Source organism: Rhinatrema bivittatum, chromosome 8 (assembly GCF_901001135.1).
Source record: "Rhinatrema bivittatum chromosome 8, aRhiBiv1.1, whole genome shotgun sequence".
NCBI lineage: Eukaryota > Metazoa > Chordata > Amphibia > Gymnophiona > Rhinatrematidae > Rhinatrema > Rhinatrema bivittatum.
This window is the reverse complement of record NC_042622.1, coordinates 225,664,560-225,682,132: the sequence shown is the minus strand read 5'-3', so window position 1 is coordinate 225,682,132 and position 17,573 is coordinate 225,664,560. Positions and strand designations below refer to the sequence as shown.

Below are 17,573 nucleotides of genomic sequence, written 5' to 3'. Positions count from 1 at the left end.
TGCGCACTGCCGCTATGACTGACAGTAGAGTCTCCATATGAAACTGGGGAACCTTGAGGGTCACATTTACCTTTTTAAATATAAAATCGGCTAGAATGTTGCCTCCTTTTTTGGAACCACGAAATAAAAGGAATAATATCTTCCCATTCTCTGTTCCTCTAGAGGAGCCGACACTATAGCCCCTAGACACTGCAAGCAGTCCACTGTCCCTCGAACTACCACCTGTTTGGCATGGGAAGCACAAGGAAAGACAATGTAGGCTTCTTACATTGGTTGAGCAAATTCTAACGTGTAGCCATCTCTTATCACACTTAGGACCCACTGGTCTGTTGAGACTGTGCTCTAACCGAGCCCCGTCTCAGAGGGCTCAAAGAGCTCCTACTCTGCCGAAACCTCTTATCCTGAAATCGTGAACAGCTGGGAAAGGAACACTTGCCCTCTGAAGTTTATGCCCTTTGGACTCTCCTAAATGTTTCAACAGCTACTCTAAGTTCTCTCCAAATAAGAATTTGCCTTTGAATGGCAGAGCTCCTAGCTGAGACTTGAACCATACATCAGCTGACCAATTTCTGAATCAAAGAAGTTGCAGGCCGACACAGCAGATATTATAATCCTGGAGCACATGCAGATTAGGTCATAAAAGGCATCTGCCGAATACGCTGCTGCTGCCTCCAGACGGTCAGTCTGTTTTGTTGCAGTTGCTGACATAGATTCCCTTGCCTGCAAGTTCTGGACCCAGCATAAACTTGCTCTCTACATAAAACAACTGCAGCCTGTATGCTCAACGCCAAGACCTGAAAAATCTTCTTGCGGTGTACTTACAATTTATTTATTTATTTAAAAGTGTTTGTATACCGTCTTTACAAACAGTGTTTAATCAAAACGGTTTACATAACTAAATAAAAAACCAAATGTAAATAAAGATTTAAATTTAAAAGAACATAAAGATTATCAAATTATAAAAGCTCAAAATTACAAAAATATATAATAAAAATAAAAATCTAAAACAATGAATAGTTTACATAAAAAATAAATCAATATATAATAATGTTGTGCCCTGTGTGATGGAGAAGTAGTTATGTTATTTAGTGTGTGATATATGGAAAGCAGATTGAAATAAATGTGTTTTTAGGGATTTTCTGAAGTGTTTGGAGTTGGATATGGATCTTAAAGAGTCTGGTAATGCGTTCCATAAGATTGGTCCAATGACAGAGAATGATCTTTTTCTGGTGATGTCAAGACGGGCCTGTCGTGGTGATGGGATGTCTAAGAGGTTTTTGTCCAGTGATCTTAGATGTCTGGTGGGTTTGTAAATCCGGAGAATGGAACATAAGGTAATTGAATTAGGAGTGTAGATGAGAGAGTGTATAATGGACAGGATCTTGAATTGTATTCTGTATTTAATTGGTAACCAATGTAATGATTGAAGTATTGGAGTGATGTGATTTTTTATGGAAGAGTTTGTTAAGATACGTGCTGCTGTGTTTTGGATCAGTTGAAGTGAGTGAAGTGTGTTATTTGGGAGACCTATATAAAGAGAATTACAGTAGTCAAGCGGTCCTGCACATCTTTTAGCACAGCAGACCCTGCCACTGGAATGGTGGTCTTCTTGGTTACCATCAAAACAGAAGAATCTACCTTCAGAAGGGCCAAAAGCTCAAGCATCTCTTCCAGCAACAGGTAAAGCTTAACCATTGCTCTACCAACCTTCAGGCCAGTCTCAGGGGTGTCCCACTCCCTGACCACCAATTTCTTCACTAACTTATGAAAAGGAAATGCTTTTGCCGGGCCCCTTAATCCATCCATGAAGGGGAGCACCCCTTCCTGGTTGGATTCTTCTTGCATATCCTTGATGCCTAGCTCCTTAAGGACATGCGGAATCAAGGGCCACAGCTCCTCCTTGCAAAAAGGCTGTACCATTTTAGGGTCATCCCCTTTGGCCACAGGTACCTTCTGGTCTGTCCTCGGGTTCTGATGCATGCAGAGCTGATCCTGCTCCCGAAAAATCATCCGCAGAAGTATTGGAATCCTCCAATTTGGCCGTGTCCCTCCTGGGCTATTTGGTAGAGCTGACAGCCCAAGACTTCTGCGGACCCTTGTAGACCCCTTTCTCTTCGAAAGGGAGGATCTCTTTGCAGGTCGCAACCCTTTTGTAGGCCAAGAGTTATTCTCCCCCGCTGCCTTCTTTGCCAGATATGTCTTGTGTATTAGAAGCACAAAATCTGCCGAGAAGGTGGGGGACCTGTCCGAATCCTCATCCTGTGTCAGAGGCTCCCCTCCCCTCTTCGGGTCCAGAAACTGCAGGAGACAACAGAGGAGGGGAATCCTGCCTCTCCAGTTGCCCCTGCTGCCACTAAGATGGTCACTGTTCCTGCACTGATAGGAAAGGCCTCAGAGGCAGCTTCCGATATCAGTCTTTCAATAGGGTGGGGCTCTGGACTGATCTGTGGTATTCCAGGAACGAAAATTAGCAGGTAAGAACCAATTTTCCTTTCCTGTTCATACCCCAGATCAGTACAGACAAGAGGGATGTACCCAAGCCACCCTAAACCGGGCAGGAATCTTAACGACCAATTCGCAATGCACGATCCCCAAACAGCACCTCATCGGGCACCCAAACATCTATTCTGTTATGTCTAATGAAAGTGTGAAGTGACGACCAAGTTGCCACACGACAGATCTCATGCGGAGAAACCAACTGACACTCTGCCCAGAAAACTGCCAATGCTCTGGCCCCTATAGGAAGGGCCCTTCCCTTTCAAATATAATCTGAAATTAGGGCCTCTTTCAGCCGCCACGCAATCGTAACTTTCAAAGCCTTGTACCCCTTTCTTTGCTTCACTGAACTGCACAAAAAGGTGATCAGACTTTTGAAATCCATTGGTAACCTTCAGACACCAAAGTAAACGCAGACAGACATCCAACACATGTAACTCTCTGGGTCTGCCGCATTCAGATGCCGGAATGCAGAACCGTCTGCCACGAAACTCCATTCACTGAAATTTTCCCTTCACAAGCCCTTTCTGCAGATAGGCCCAATATTGAGGACTAACATCTGCATCCGGTCAAGCCCTTCTTCATCACACCAGACCTCAAACGCCTTTCACACTCTGACGTAAGCCCAGGAAGTGAACGGTCGTCTGACCTGAAGTAAGGCAGTAATAACTGCTTCTCACAGTACCCCTTCAATCGCAACCACCTCCTATCAAAGGTCAGGCCACGAGACAAAAAAGTGATCCATCTGATCTGAAAAGACGAGACCTTGAAGGATCAGCTATTGAAAACGACCTAACTTTAGAGGACCGCCGACAGCGAAATTCACCAAGTCTGCAAACTAGTGTCAATGCGGCCTCTCTGGCACCACTAATATATAACAGAACTCTCATCAACCACAGAAGAGCTAACACTTTTGATGCCTTCCGAGCTGCAATGTCGACTCCTCTCCTTGGCATTCTTCCTTGTCACCATGAGATCCCACTGAGGAACTCTCCACCTGGCCTGAATTAGCTCCATTGCTTCTGGCAATAATTCCCATTTTCCCAGGTCCAACTGCTGCCAGCTGAGATAGTCCACTTTCACATTGTCCACCCTGACTACAGTGCTGGCAAGTATGTTTCTGCTCAAGCAGCCACTAAGTCCACTGTTGCTGCATTGTCTAACAAAACTTGAACCGCATTGTGTGGATGACCACTGACCCCGAGCCATCTATTCTTAGGCTGGTGTTGGTGGTCACCACTCCTCTATCCGGGACCTCCAACTCCACTCCTCGCACCTAAATTGGCCCAAGAAAGCCAGCACAAAGGACTGGACCTGACTATCCCTTGAATCGGTATCAGGAGCTGAAATTCCTCAGAGGGCGAATTCTGGAGAGACTGTATATATGCGAATGCCCATGGAACTAAATCAAGTGCAGAAGCCATGGTGCCCAGGACTTGCAAATAACCCCACATTTTGGGTACCAAAGTCACAACAGATGATGGACATGAGCTCGCAACTTTGTCACCCTCTCTGCTGCGAGGAACACTCTTCCCAACCTGGAATCAAACTTTGCCCCCAGATACTCCAGGGACTGGAAGGGAATAAGACTGCTCTGTGCTAGGTCTTTTGACTTTGCCTCGAGGAGCTGTTCTAAGAACCCTTCTCTTTGCAGGGCCGCAGCTACCACCACGGCTACCATCACCATAACCTTGGTAAGTACGAGTAGCAACCGCCAATCCTAACTATAGAGATCCTGGAACTCAAAATGCTCACCTAGGGCTAACCCAGAAGCTTCTGATGTCCTGAGCAGCCTCTGTCAGTCCAATGCTAGAAACTCCCCTTTGCAAACTGCTGCTCTTACTGATTTCAATGTTTCCATGCAACAAGGCACCCAGAACACCACACTGGTCTTCTCAGGATTCAGAATGGGCCTAAAGTGTCTTCTTTCCTCTGACACTCTGAAACTGATTGAATATCTGCGTTTCCCCCTGTTCCTTGTAAACCGATATATGATATGATCTGTATCATGAATGTCGGTATAAAAAAGCACTAAATAAATAAATTTCCCCCATTCCTCCAGAGGCACAGTCACCATCGATTCCAGATGCTATAAACGCTTCTAGTGTGGTATGCACGGTATATCTCTTTACTCGCAACATGCAAGGGGAACTCATGAGTCTTCTCGGACCGGATGAGCAAAATCTTATGTTCAGTACCCATTGGTACAAAGACCTTGATGCATTCCTTGTAACATAGGGCCAATCTCCCTCTGACTCCTTTTTTTTTTTTTTTGGAGAAGAGTGGACCAGCCTCCCTTCATTGTGCAGCCTTGCTGCCTCCGGCCCCTTGACCGGAGTTATCCTGAGTGGAATTACGCAGACCCCACAGAAGCAAGTCCCACAGAACTGCGCTCTCCAGCATAGCAGCCAGTCAAGGGAGAACCAAGATCTGGCGTCCTTCCAGTCAAGGCCAGACCAACCCATCCTCAGAATGGGAAGAGCCAGGCTTAGCAAATTCCGAGGAAAACAACTCACGCCGAGCGTCTAAGCAGAGCTGACACAGGTTAAAAGTCAGGTCAGGCTAAAAAGCCGTAGTCTGGCGATGGTTTGCTCTACCGCTTCTCGTTTGGAGCGCCCACAAGGGGAGAAGAGAAAGATCCGGTAGGTCGCGGACAAGCTCGAAGGTGGATCCATCTCGTACAATGTCGAGGACCAACTGGTCCGATGTGATTTTGACCCATTCCTCGAAAAAAAGGGAGAGGCGGCCGCCCAGAAAGGGGACCGAGGAATGGGTCAACTGAACTTCATTGTGTGGCAGGCTTAGGGGTGGAGCACACGGGCTGGCCCTCGCGAAAGGGCCAACGTTCACGAAAGGGTTGCAACCAAGACTGAGACCGGGAAGAGTAACCCCTAGAGGGGCCACCCCGACCACGTAGGGTATACAGTCTCTGTCCCCGGAAACAAGGACGAGAAGGTGTAAAGGAGCGTGCTCGTCTCGGATGATCCTCCGGGAGCTTATGGACCTTATTGTCCCCTAAGGAATCCATAAGCTTCTCAAGGTCCTCTCCAAACAGCAACTTACCTTTGAAGGGCAGCGAGCCCAGCCGTGCTTTGGAGGACGGGTCAGCCGAACAATTGCGCAGCCAGAGGAGACGCCTAGCGGACACCGCCGAGGCCATCGCTTTCGCCTGGACGCGGAGGAGATCGTAAACGCATCAGCCCCATAGGCAATGACGGCTTCCAAACGTTTGGCCTGTTCCGCCTCTACCGAATAACTGTTGAGTCCAGTTAAGACCTGCCCGCAACATGAGACTGCTGCAGGCAGTCGCGCGGACCCCCGGGGCCAAGACTTAAAAAATGCATTTCATATGCGCTGTCCGTCCTTCAGGGCCGTCGATCCCTCCACAGGGATAGTGGTGTGCTTGGTGACCGCGGAGACGTAGGAGTCCACTGAGGGATTTCTCAACATTTCCAAACCTTCCTCCGGGAGGGGGTAGAGCTTGTCCATAGCACGCCCCACCCAGAGTCCCGCTTCAGGAGCCTCCCCCATTCCTGCAGGAGCAATAGCTTGTGCATGGGATGAAATGGAAAAGCGCTTGCCAGAGCCCCGAGTCCCGCCAGGACCGGGTCCATATTTTTGGGTAAAGAGGCCATAAGGGTATCTGCGGAGGGCCCCTCCAAGCCCAATTCCTGGAGGACAAAGGGGATGAGGGGCTCCAACTCCTCCCTTTCGAACATACGGAGGACCCTGGGATCGTCCCCCTCCAAGGGAGGGAGCGTAGCAGTGGAATCAGAAAGAGAGTCAGGGTCCGGAAGTACCGGTTCCACCGGGAGGGGGGGGGGGCACACCCGGGACCACCCGCACCCGAAGAGACCCCCAGGGCTCCGCAGCCGGGCCACCAGTCAACAGTGTGGAGCGAGGAATTTTCACCGGGGGAGTTCGGGGGGGGGGCCTTCCCCCTCCTCCTGCAGGCTAGCGAGATAAGATTTATGCATGAGGACAAATTCCGTCAAAAAACGAGCCCTGGATTTCCCGGGCAGGGGGCGAGGGGGGGGGGGGGGCAGGGACCACGTCCTGGGAGGCCTCGGGGCTTAAATTGGGAGGTAGATCGAAAAGATTCGGGTCCTCAGCCCCCGGCAGCTCCGAAACGGGAGCTGCTGAAAAATCCAAGATGGCCACCATTCCCAGGCTTTGCCGACCCGGGATCGGCCTGGCCATGCGTTGGGGATGTGATCCCCGGGCTAAATTTGCCTGCCCTGCCAAGGAGGGGCTTCCCCACCCGGCAGGCAGGCCGAGCAAAGTCCCTCTTGTGAAAATCGCGATGAGGGCAGCCCACAGGCAAGGCAGGCTGCCGGCCGCGGCATGAGAGAAGCCGCTCTGAGGAGAAAAAAAGTTAAAAATAGCAATGACTGGCAGCCCGCCGGCAGGAGTGAAGCAGGGGAGAGAAACCTGCTGATTCCTGCCTGTCTGGCTGCCGGTTCGAGCCCCTGAAGAACCAAAAGCAAAAAATATTTCAAAGTGCTGTAAAAAAGTAAAGAATAGATTTTAAAGTTTTAAACTTGTAAACCTTTCAATCCTTTTTTTTTTTTTTTTTTTAACTGAGCACAGCACTGGGGTGCTAAGCCCCCACGGCAGCCAGAGGAGGGAGAGACGAGAACTGGACCACCAGACTTGGTCCCCACACCGGGAAGCACTTAAGGACTCAGGCTATGCTCCGCACAAGGGGCAAAGCCCCCCTGAGTCCGGCAAGAGCCAGGAGACGGGACCGTCTCCTGCACAAGGAAAAAAGACTGACTAAACTTTTTATTTTTTTTTTTTTTTAAAGAAAGAAGAGCCAATCCAACACTAAAAAGAAGTACTTGCTTGAGCCAAGAAAGAAGAAGGATAGTCAGCTAACTAGCCGAAATCAGGAGACCGAAGGGTGAGCTGATGCACCTGCTGGAGACAGACAAATACTGAAGGGTGAGAGGATAGGCTCTGTCCTCATATAGGACACCCTTTCAGTTTTAGTCTGTCTCCACCTGCTGGAAAGGAGGCTCAACCCACGGTCTGGACTGATCCGGGTACGTACAGGGAACCTTTCTTTGAAGGGGAGATTACAAAGCTGCCCCTTTGACCAAACATCCACCAACCAATAACGTAGCCACAGAAGCCTTCATGCAGCTACCGTGGACACCATATTCCTAGCCGAAGTGCAAAGCATATTGGGATTTCCCAGAAGCTGATTTGAAGGTGGCCAGGGCTATGGCTAGGTTGTATCCCCTGCAGGAGGACATATTAGAGCTGTGTAAACTGCTGAAAGTGGATGCGGCAGTGTCACAAATAAAATGATTCCTGTGGCAGGGTCGGTGGCCTTGAAGGATGCCCAGGACCGGAAGCTGGAGATCCTGTTGAAGAGGCTGTTTAAAGTCTCAGCTCTGAGTCTTAGGGCTGCAGTCTGTGCTAGTCGGATGCAGAGGCCTGTTTGTGCTGAGTGCAGAACGTCGGGTGAAGGCAGCGGAAACCTCTGCGGAGCCTGGCCAGGATGCTTGGTTGAAAGCGAGGGTGGCCTATGTGGCCGATGCCCTCTATGCTCCTGGTCAATCAGCTTCTTTACCTGCTTTGGCAAAGGGAATACCCTCGGAGGTCCTTATAGTCCCTCCAATACCGGGTTTACCCCTTCATTATCGGAATTCTCCTGCGCAACCTTAATCCCCAACTCCTCCAGAACCGGAGGGATGACAGGCGCACCAACAGAGGAAAAAAAATAGGCCTCACACCTTCTGAGCTTTTTTTTTTTTTTCCCAAGTTAAGCTCTTAAACAAACAGCCTGCTGAGCTACACAGGACAGTAAAAGCAAAGGAAAAATACTACTTCCTGTTTCTGGAAGCTCCAGGACGCTGCAGCCGGTCAGCCTGGATGACAGGACCTCAGGGGGAGCAAGGGAACCAGGACCCCTGGCTTTCCATCCCCCTGGAATCAAGGGTCGAGTCTGGCCAGGGATTTCCACTCACCCTGCTCAACCAGAGGGCTGGCCCACGAAGGAACCTGCCACCTCTGGGAGCTCCATCTTCAGTATCTCCTCTCTAATCCTAAACTAATCTTATTTTACTTTAACTAACAGACCGCAGGTTTGCACCTCTACCATCTGCTGGAGACAGAAATACTGAGGGACTGCAGGTGACACTCTCAGATATGTAGCAGTGCCTCAAATGTTTTTGTTCTCTGCCTCCATCTGCTGGTAGGGATGCATAAACCACTTGTCTGGACTGATCTGGGGTATGAACAGGAAAGATAATCCCAGACCAGCTTCTGCAGTCCCTAAGAGTACCCTGAATCACTATTGCTATCTTCTTTTTTTTTTTTCTTTAAACTACCACCTAAAACTTAGATCTCAGCTCAGACTGTAGGTTTTGCACCCCCTCCACCTGCTAGGAGACAGAAGAATACTGTCAGACTGTAGGTGGCACCAGCCTAGATATAGGCGGAGTTTTGGTTTGTAAACTTCTGTCTCCATCTGCTAGAGGGGGGCAAAACCCAGGAGTCTGGACTGATCCGGGTACGTACAGGGAAAGAGAAATATTGAGGGACTGCAGATGGTACTCTCTGTTATATAGCAGTCCTGAAAAGTTTTTGTTCTCTGTCTCCATCTGCTGGTAGGGATACAAAACCCACTTGTCTGGACTGATCTGGGGTATGAACAGGAAGCTCGACTACCATCTGCTGGAGACAGAGAATACAGGAGTACACTGGCAGGTTGAGTTTGGCAAGGGAGCTTATAAGGAGTAATATCAGAAAATCTTTTAGTCTCTGTCTCCATCTACTGGTTGGTGAGCATAACCCCATGTATCTGGACTGGACTGGCTAAATAAGAAAAGAAGGAACGGCTGACTTTTATCGACAACTCCCTAACATTATGAGGAAATACTACTGAAATACATTAACTTTGTTGGGTTGGATCTCATTTTCTTGGTGTAGTAACCACCAATGGAACAAGTATCCAATTTTAAGCAGTAAACTGAGCTGGGAATCACACAGGCAACACATATGAATCTATTATGTGAAGATTTAATCTTTGCATAATGTCAGGATGAGAGAGCCTGGACCATGTTAACCCAGCTGCCCCCATGACGCTATGCCAAGGCTGCCTCCCTCTTGCATTAGAACTTACCACAATGGTGGAGAGTTGGATGAAGGCAAAGCCACGGTTGAGCTGGGTCTGTTTGTCTTTAATGACACGGACGTTGGAAGAGGAGAGTACAGCGTATGGGGAGAGGGCACTCAGAATGGACTCCAGTGTGCTGTGAGGGTTCAGGTTCCTCAGGATGATAGCTGGGAGGAGAGAAAGCCATTTTCAGAACTGGTGTGAGAACCCCAACTTGCACATCAACTCCGACTTGAGAAAATGCCCTGCACCAGAAGGCTGCAAGAACACTCACTGTCATTGGCATTATCGGCACATGGCTCCGAGAGGTGAGACAATGGCTGGCCTGCAGACAGGACTGGAGTCTGGTAAGGCTGAGGGAGGGGTAAAAGCCCTCGACTGTGTTCCCCACCAGAGAATAACCCCCCTTGCTGCTCTTTCCTGCTGCCAGCTGGCAGCTTCTGCTCTGCTTCTGTGAACAAAAGCACAAAGGAATAACAATCAGAAAAAAACAGACACCACAAGACAGAAATTTTTACCTGTTAATTTAATTTCCATGAATCCTGCTACATCAGTCCAGCCCACACAAGTGAGTTATGACCCCATCAGTAGATGGAAGCAGGGCATGTAGTTTTTGTCTGTGACATCACCACCACTACACAGAGTAAGTGCAGCACAGAGGAAGCCAGTATTCTTTTGACAAAGCACTGAAGGAATTTCGGTATATAAAAATTAAAAATAAATAAAATAAATACACAAAACTATAAACATTCAAATTAATATCTTCAAACATTTCCAGAAAAAATTCTCCTACATTATATTACCTGTCCAAGATCTGTTGAAGGAACCAAAAGACTAAAGGACAAGAAAGAGTTAACAGGCTGAAAATTACCTGTTCCTCTGAAACATACAGTTTCCTGGGAAGGTCCTGGACTGGTGTAGCAGGATTCATGGAAAGAAAATTTAACAGGTAAAAATGTATCCTATTTCATCCTGCTATACCAGCCCAGTCCATACAAGTGAGAAGAACCAAAGCGCAACTATATATATATGTATATACATATATACATATGTACATATATGTACATATGTATATAAGTTTTGTATTATCTCCTCCAATATTGTTAATCCCACTTCCTGTTAAAAAATGATATCATTGTAAAGCTTGTTGCTAAGTTATGTTACATTGTGAACCGAGGTGATGTTTTGCAAACGTGCCTCGGTATATAAAAAACCCTTAAATAAATAAATAAATAAACTAATTAGGGAGGGAGGAAGTTAACGGCCACGTTGGAAAACACCAGCCCCATAAGCTGCGTTCTCTTTTGCAAAGACATTCAGTTCGCAGGGTTTTGCAAATGAATGTAAGGATGAACATATAGTTGCCTTACAAAAACCCACCAACACAACTGCTATCACTTTTGCAGAAGAAAATAACTATGCGTTAACAGAGTCAGTACGAAGAATCTCAGGAGCTTGATGGCTCTCGAGTAAGTATGCAGAAGAGATTGAGACAATGATTCACCTAGCCAGAGAATCTTGTAGGCCACCTCACCTTTATGTAGTCCACTGAACAAAACAAAGCGCCTTTCTTACAACAAAAATTAGATACCTCTAAATATCTAATGAGTACCAAGAATCTTGAAGATCTACTACTACCTTGACACTCTTCCTTCTAAAAACAAACAGAGGAATAGAGTGAGGTAAAGAAAAGTTGGCAATGCCTTCCAAAAGGCGGCACAGGATGAAAGGACACAAAATAGTTCTCTCCAGAAAAGAGCCTGAAACCCAGAAATACTGCGAGCTGAACAGATTGCTACAGCTTCTAAGGTAAGAGCTATAACAGAGACCCATTTCAGAGGCTCAAAGGGAGGCTTACCTAACATCCTCTGAACCAAACTGAGGTATCACTGAGTAACCAGAGGCCAAAAGGAAGACCATAACTAACTATACAAAGAAAAAAATCGGAGACACATGGATGGGAAGCCACCAAAATTCCACAAATTCTGCTCCGAAACATGAGATAGCTGCAATTTGAGCATTAAAGAATTCAAGGTCAAACCCTTTTCCAAGCCTCTCTCAAGGAAGCTAAAAATGTGTTAAACCAGAAGCAGGGAGAAACTGACCAATCCTTGCAGAATCACAAAGATGCGCAGGATGGAAAACATCAAGAATAACCTTTTCAGAGTCAAACTGTGAGATAAACAGTTATCGTACTCTGTCTCAAAAGACTCACTACACCAGATAGACACTAGGGACAAACAATCTGGAGCTATATATGACTCGCAAACTATGGTTCCTGAGGCCAACATGGAGCCACAAGAACCTCACAACCACTCAGCATTGAGATCTTCTGACAAACTTGCCAATCAGGGGCCAAGGAGAAAGAAAGAAAAATCCCTCTGGCAAAGGCGGAACAAAAACGCCCAAACTTTGGCATTGCGGCAAGTTGCTATTAGATCCATGTGAGGTCTGCCCCATCTGAGCTCTATTCACAGAAAAATCTTTTGGCTTAGCTTCTATTCATCTGAATTCAAAAAGTTCCTGCTCAGAAGATTGGCCTGTTTGTCTCCTGACCCGCAATATGAGCACTGACAAAAGCTGCAGATTCAAATATGCAGATTCCAAACTGCCCAAGATTCTTCTCCTCCAACACTCCTAGATGATGTCTTTTCTGTTGAGCTACACCACCACCCTGTCACTAACGTACAGTAGACTTTTCTCCTTGAATAAAGGGAGAAAAAGCACACAGGACTAGTCTTATTGCCCTGGTTTCCAGGTGGTTGATGGAACAATTAATATTAATCACGACTCTCAAAGTGATAAACCTTCAATATCATGCCATGAATTTGCAAACTATCTTAATGACAAAATATCGAAGCTTGCTACAATAAATTTCACTTGTAACTCTGATTTGTCTTCACACACATCTTCCATTACTTCTGCTTGGTCACATTGGGAGACCATTGCCCCCTCTGAAGTAGAATCCATCCTCCATAAAATGAACCCGGCAGCACACCCACTTGATCCTATCCCTATTAAATCCCTAAAGCTAATTCCATGATTAGCCTTAATTTAGCTAGGCCTATCACTGATATAGTTAACCTGTCTCTTGTACAAGGTTTCCTCCCAAATTCACTTAAATGTGCAGTTGTTAAACCAATTCTAAAAAAGCCACATTCAGACCCATCAATTTTGGCTAATTACAGACCCATTTCCATTTTACCTTTCCTTACTAAAATTATAGAAAAAATAGTTAATTTACAACTTACGGAATTCTTAGAAAACAATATTACTCTACTAACCGGCCCAACATGGCTTCAAGAAAGGACATAGCACTGAAACACTTTTAGCTACTCTGGTTGATAAAATCCATCATGGTTTTGACAACAGAACCTCTTTTTTTCTTGATTCTCTTAGACATCTCTGCTGCATTTGACTCAGTCGACCATAAGTTACTACTCCATAGATTAGAAGAGATTGGTATAAATGGTAATGTTCTGAAATGGTTTCAGTCTTTTCTTTCTAATCGTTCCTTCAAGGTATTGTACAATAACAATACTTTGGATCTCTCACCTCTCCCACTAGGTGTCCCTCAAGGTTCATCCCTTTCTCCTACCCTTTTCAACGTTTACATGCTTCAATTATGTCACTATCTGAATAAATTAGGCCTCTCATACTTCCTTTATGCGGATGATGTTCAAATTTTATTACCTATTAAAGATAACATCAACAGTACATTGTCACAATTGGAACTATATCTATTTGATATTAACAACATCTTATCTCAAATGGCACTATCACTCAATCATAACAAAACAGAGTTTCTTCTTCTCTCCAAAACATTATCATCACCACCACCTATAGATCCATCAATAATCCCTAATTTTAAAATATCCACGGTAGTTAGGGACCTTGGAATTACCTTAGATAAAGAACTTAATTTCAAAATTCACACCAAAAATCTAATTAAAGAAGATTTTTATAAACTTCAAATTCTGAGAAAACTGAAGCCTTTACTGCACCCCCCCCCCCCCCGACTTTAGAACAGTACTACAAGCCTTAATTTTTGCAAAATTAGACTATTGCAACTCCATCTTAATAGGTTTGCCTGTTTCCACAATTAAACCTCTTCAACTGCTTCAAAATGCTGTTACAAAAACCACTATATCAATGTATTTCTACTAGAAATCTTCGTTCAACAGACACTGGGTTACTCACTATTCCCACCAGCAAATAAATTCTCAAAATAGCTACTATGAGCCTTCTATAATTGGTCCTACTCTATGGAACTCCCTACCATCGCCACTAAGGACCGACCCTTCCACACCTACCTTTAGAAAAAACCTCAAAACATGGCTTTTTATCAAAGCTTTCCCCCAACAAACACAATAGATTACATCCCCTTATCTATGGTTTTTTCCTTTTATTTTCATGAGATACTGAAATTTGTGTAACAATGATAAGTTATTGCTTTATATAGATCTATTTTTAATCTATAGGTTTGTTTTTTTTAATCTGGTGTTTCTTAGTTCCATACGTTATGTTTTTGAACTGTTTACTGTATTATGTTCTCAATAGTATTTGATGACAATTTGTTTCAATGTAAACCGATGTGATATTTTGAATTGAATGTTGGTATAAAAAAGCAAATAAATAAACAAACAAACAAACAGGCTGTTTCCTCTGAAGACCAGACTCTTTAGACCAACTGCTTCCAACAACGTGCCCCCCAATCTGACATGCATCTGCCACAATTAGGAATCCAGGAGGGGGAACAAACTCACACCTCGCAACAAATTCTGAGGGACCAACCATTCGGGCAAAGGAAGATGGTACTGTTAATCTTGGGAAAGGGGCAATCACAGAGACAGGAAAGAGACTTGAAAGGGCCTCATGTGAGCCCGGATTTGTGAAACTAGATCCAAAATGATCAACCTGGAACTGAGGATCTGAAAATAATTTCAAGCTCTTGGAGATTCTATAAACAGCGAAGCTTCACACCTGCCACAACAATGTGTCCACTGTAAGGCATTTCCCTCACCTAAAATTGTGTCAAGGAAGGCTTCCAGGCCTTCCAAAGGCTGAGTTTTATAGAAACTGGAAGGATAAACTTCCCTTCTTAACACTGATTACAGAGCCCAAGCCATCTAAGACCCTGTAGTCCCCTGTTGGACATTTGGAGGCCTTAATGATGCTACTTGGTTCTAAAAAACAATTATCCAAATACTGAAGAATCATGAACCTCATTTTCTATAGAAAACTGCCGCTACTTCCAATACTATGGCAGATGCCATCTGGTGGGGAGACAAAAGGAAGCATCCTGAACTGATAAAGACCTCCAATGAAAAACAAAAGTGAGAAAACTCCGAATAACTTCCCTGATGGCTATGCCAAATATGCCTCTGAAGGAACCAGAGATAAGGGAAAGGAAAATTGGGTCTTACCTGCTAATTTTTGTTCCTGTAATACCACAGATCAGTCTAGACCAGTGGGTTATGCACTCCCACCAGCAGATGGAGGCAGAGAACAAAACTTTGAGGCACTGCTATATACCAAGTGTGCCACCTGCAGCTTCTCAGTATTGATTAATACCCAAGCTAAGATACAACAGAAAAACATTTAAACCCAATAAGGGCAAACAAGAAAAAAACCTCAAAGGTTGATTTCCCCGAAACCTGGAAACCCCAGTAATGGACCTTAGTTCATAACATGCAAAATGAAAAGGAATTATCCCTTAGACTTCTTATGTACAGCGGATAACTACCAGGCAAATCAGTCTTTCAGTAGTTTTACCGGGGTGGACCTCTGGACTGATCTGTGGTATTACAGGAACGAAAATTAGCAGGTAAAACCCAATTTTCCTTTCCTGAACATACCCAGATCAGTCCAGACCAGTGGGATGTACCAAAGCCACATTACACCGGGCGGGAACCCGAAACACCTGCTCTCAGAACACTTTCCCCAAAAAACGTGCTCTCCGGTGTCCATGCATCCAGATGGTAATGTCTTGTAAAGGTATACATTGAGGACCAGACTGCAGCCCTACATATTTCTTCAGAAGATACCAACTGACACTCCGCCCAGGAAGCCGCCTGTGCTCTCGGAGAGTGCGCTTTCAAACCAACTGGAATGGGCCGGCCCTTACCAATGTAGGCCAAACAAATGGTCTCCTTCAACCAGCGAGCCAAGGAGGCCTTGGATGCCTCCTCTCCTTTCTTCGGTCCCCCAAACAATACAAAAAGATGGTCCGACTTCTGAAAGGAGTTAGTGACTTTCAAATAATGGAGCAGTATCCGGCAAACATCCAAGAGGTGAAGGTCTCTCCCCGATGAAGAATCTAGAGACCAGTCCGGAAAACCGGGCAACTCCACGGATTGATTCACATGGAAGGCAGATACCACTTTAGGCAAAAAGGAAGGCACCATACACAAAGACACCTTGTCAGTAGAAATGCGTAGGAAAGGATCGACAGGAAAGAGCCTGCAGTTCTGAAATCCATCTAGCAGAGCAAATGGCCACCAGGAAAACAGTCTTCAAAAGTAAGGTCTTTTAGGGAAGCCCGATCCAGAGTTCAAAAGGCGGATCACAAAGCGCCCGCAAAACCAGTTTAAGATTCCAGTCCGGACACAACTTACGAATTGGAGGGCGAAGATGCTTTACCCCTTTCAGGCACACTCAGAGGTTCCTCCCCCCCACCCCACCTTGAGGCACAATCCGCATAAAGCACAATAGTATTGAGAAGCCTGTGTATCAAACTACAGGCCTAGCAGGTTCAGCTTAGGTCAGCGCAATTATAGATGTGCACATGGCACATCCCAGTGCAGCGTGATCAAATGAGTCACTCTCCCTTAACTGCTCCGGACTCCCAGTACTGTCAAGGACATGCCGACATCTCTCCCTATGGCGCTAGTCGCTACTGCTGAAAGCACCAACCCTTCTAAGGTGCTGCTAAACTTCCTTTCCTCTCTTTTCTTTTTTTAAGTTAAATTTAAAGGAAGAGTACTTCTGAGCAAATAAACCTCAGATAAAATATATGCTTTCCTGTTCCTGGCCGGCAGTGAGGGTGAGAAGACTTCAGAAGGAGAGAGGGAGCCATCAGCCAATCGATTGATTTCTGTCTCCATCTGCTGGTCAGTGAGCATAACCCATTCGTCTGACTGGATGAAAAGTATTACTGGCTCTCTCTGTACTGCACCACCTCTATGTAGTGGCAATATCACTGCCGAAAACTGCTCTGCATCCATCTAATGGTATAGGGACATAGCCCACTTACATGGACTGGACTGGCGTAGGATGAAATGGAATGAAGACATTACTTACCTGATAATTTCTTTTTCCTTAGTGTAGAGAGATGAACTCAGGACTAGTGGGTTATATGCTCCCCTGCTAGCAGATGGAGATGGAGTCAGGTTTCAAAGCTGACATCACCTTAGATATACCCCTGCAGTGACCTCAGCCCTTCAGTGTTCGCTTCTATGTCCACAACGGCTTTTGTATTGACAAACTTGATTAAAATTTGATTATAACGATTAAAATGTGATTAAAAATGGATAACCATAACTGTACTCTACCAAAAATAAGTGCTGAATCCCAGCAAGATCATAGATGCCCTGATCTAGGGATTGGGTGAGAGAAAAAATGTGTGAAGCTTGCTGGGCAGACTGGATGGGCCGTTTGGTCTTCTTCTGCCATCATTTCTATGTTTCTATGTTACCTGTAACCTCTTGGAATCTATATTCATCTCATGGGAGATTCCTTGGCACCATTTTGGGCAGCCATGGGCGGGCTGCTGAGTCCATCTGTCTACACTAAGGAAAACAAAATTATCAGGTAAGTAATTTCTCCATTTCCTAGCGTGTAGCCTGATGGACTCAGGACCAATGGAATGTACAAATCTACTCCCAATCAGGGCGGGAGGCTGCCCAAGGTAAAGTTAGCACCACCCTTGTAAAGGCTGCATCCTCTCGGG

General features: G+C 45.6%; 1 protein-coding gene across 2 annotated transcripts in view; it reads right to left on the bottom strand.

Moving 5' to 3' along the window:
• The window catches only part of RBM10 (RNA binding motif protein 10), a 158,287-nt gene that overhangs the window by 90,857 nt on the left and 49,857 nt on the right, over window positions 1–17,573 (bottom strand). For both annotated transcript variants that reach the window (XM_029613792.1, XM_029613793.1), the window contains exons 9-10: window positions 9,897–10,073; window positions 9,629–9,789 (exon numbers count right to left, since the gene is read on the bottom strand). In XM_029613792.1, the coding sequence (XP_029469652.1) occupies window positions 9,629–9,789; window positions 9,897–10,073 (338 nt within the window). The remainder of the gene's footprint in view (window positions 1–9,628; window positions 9,790–9,896; window positions 10,074–17,573) is intronic.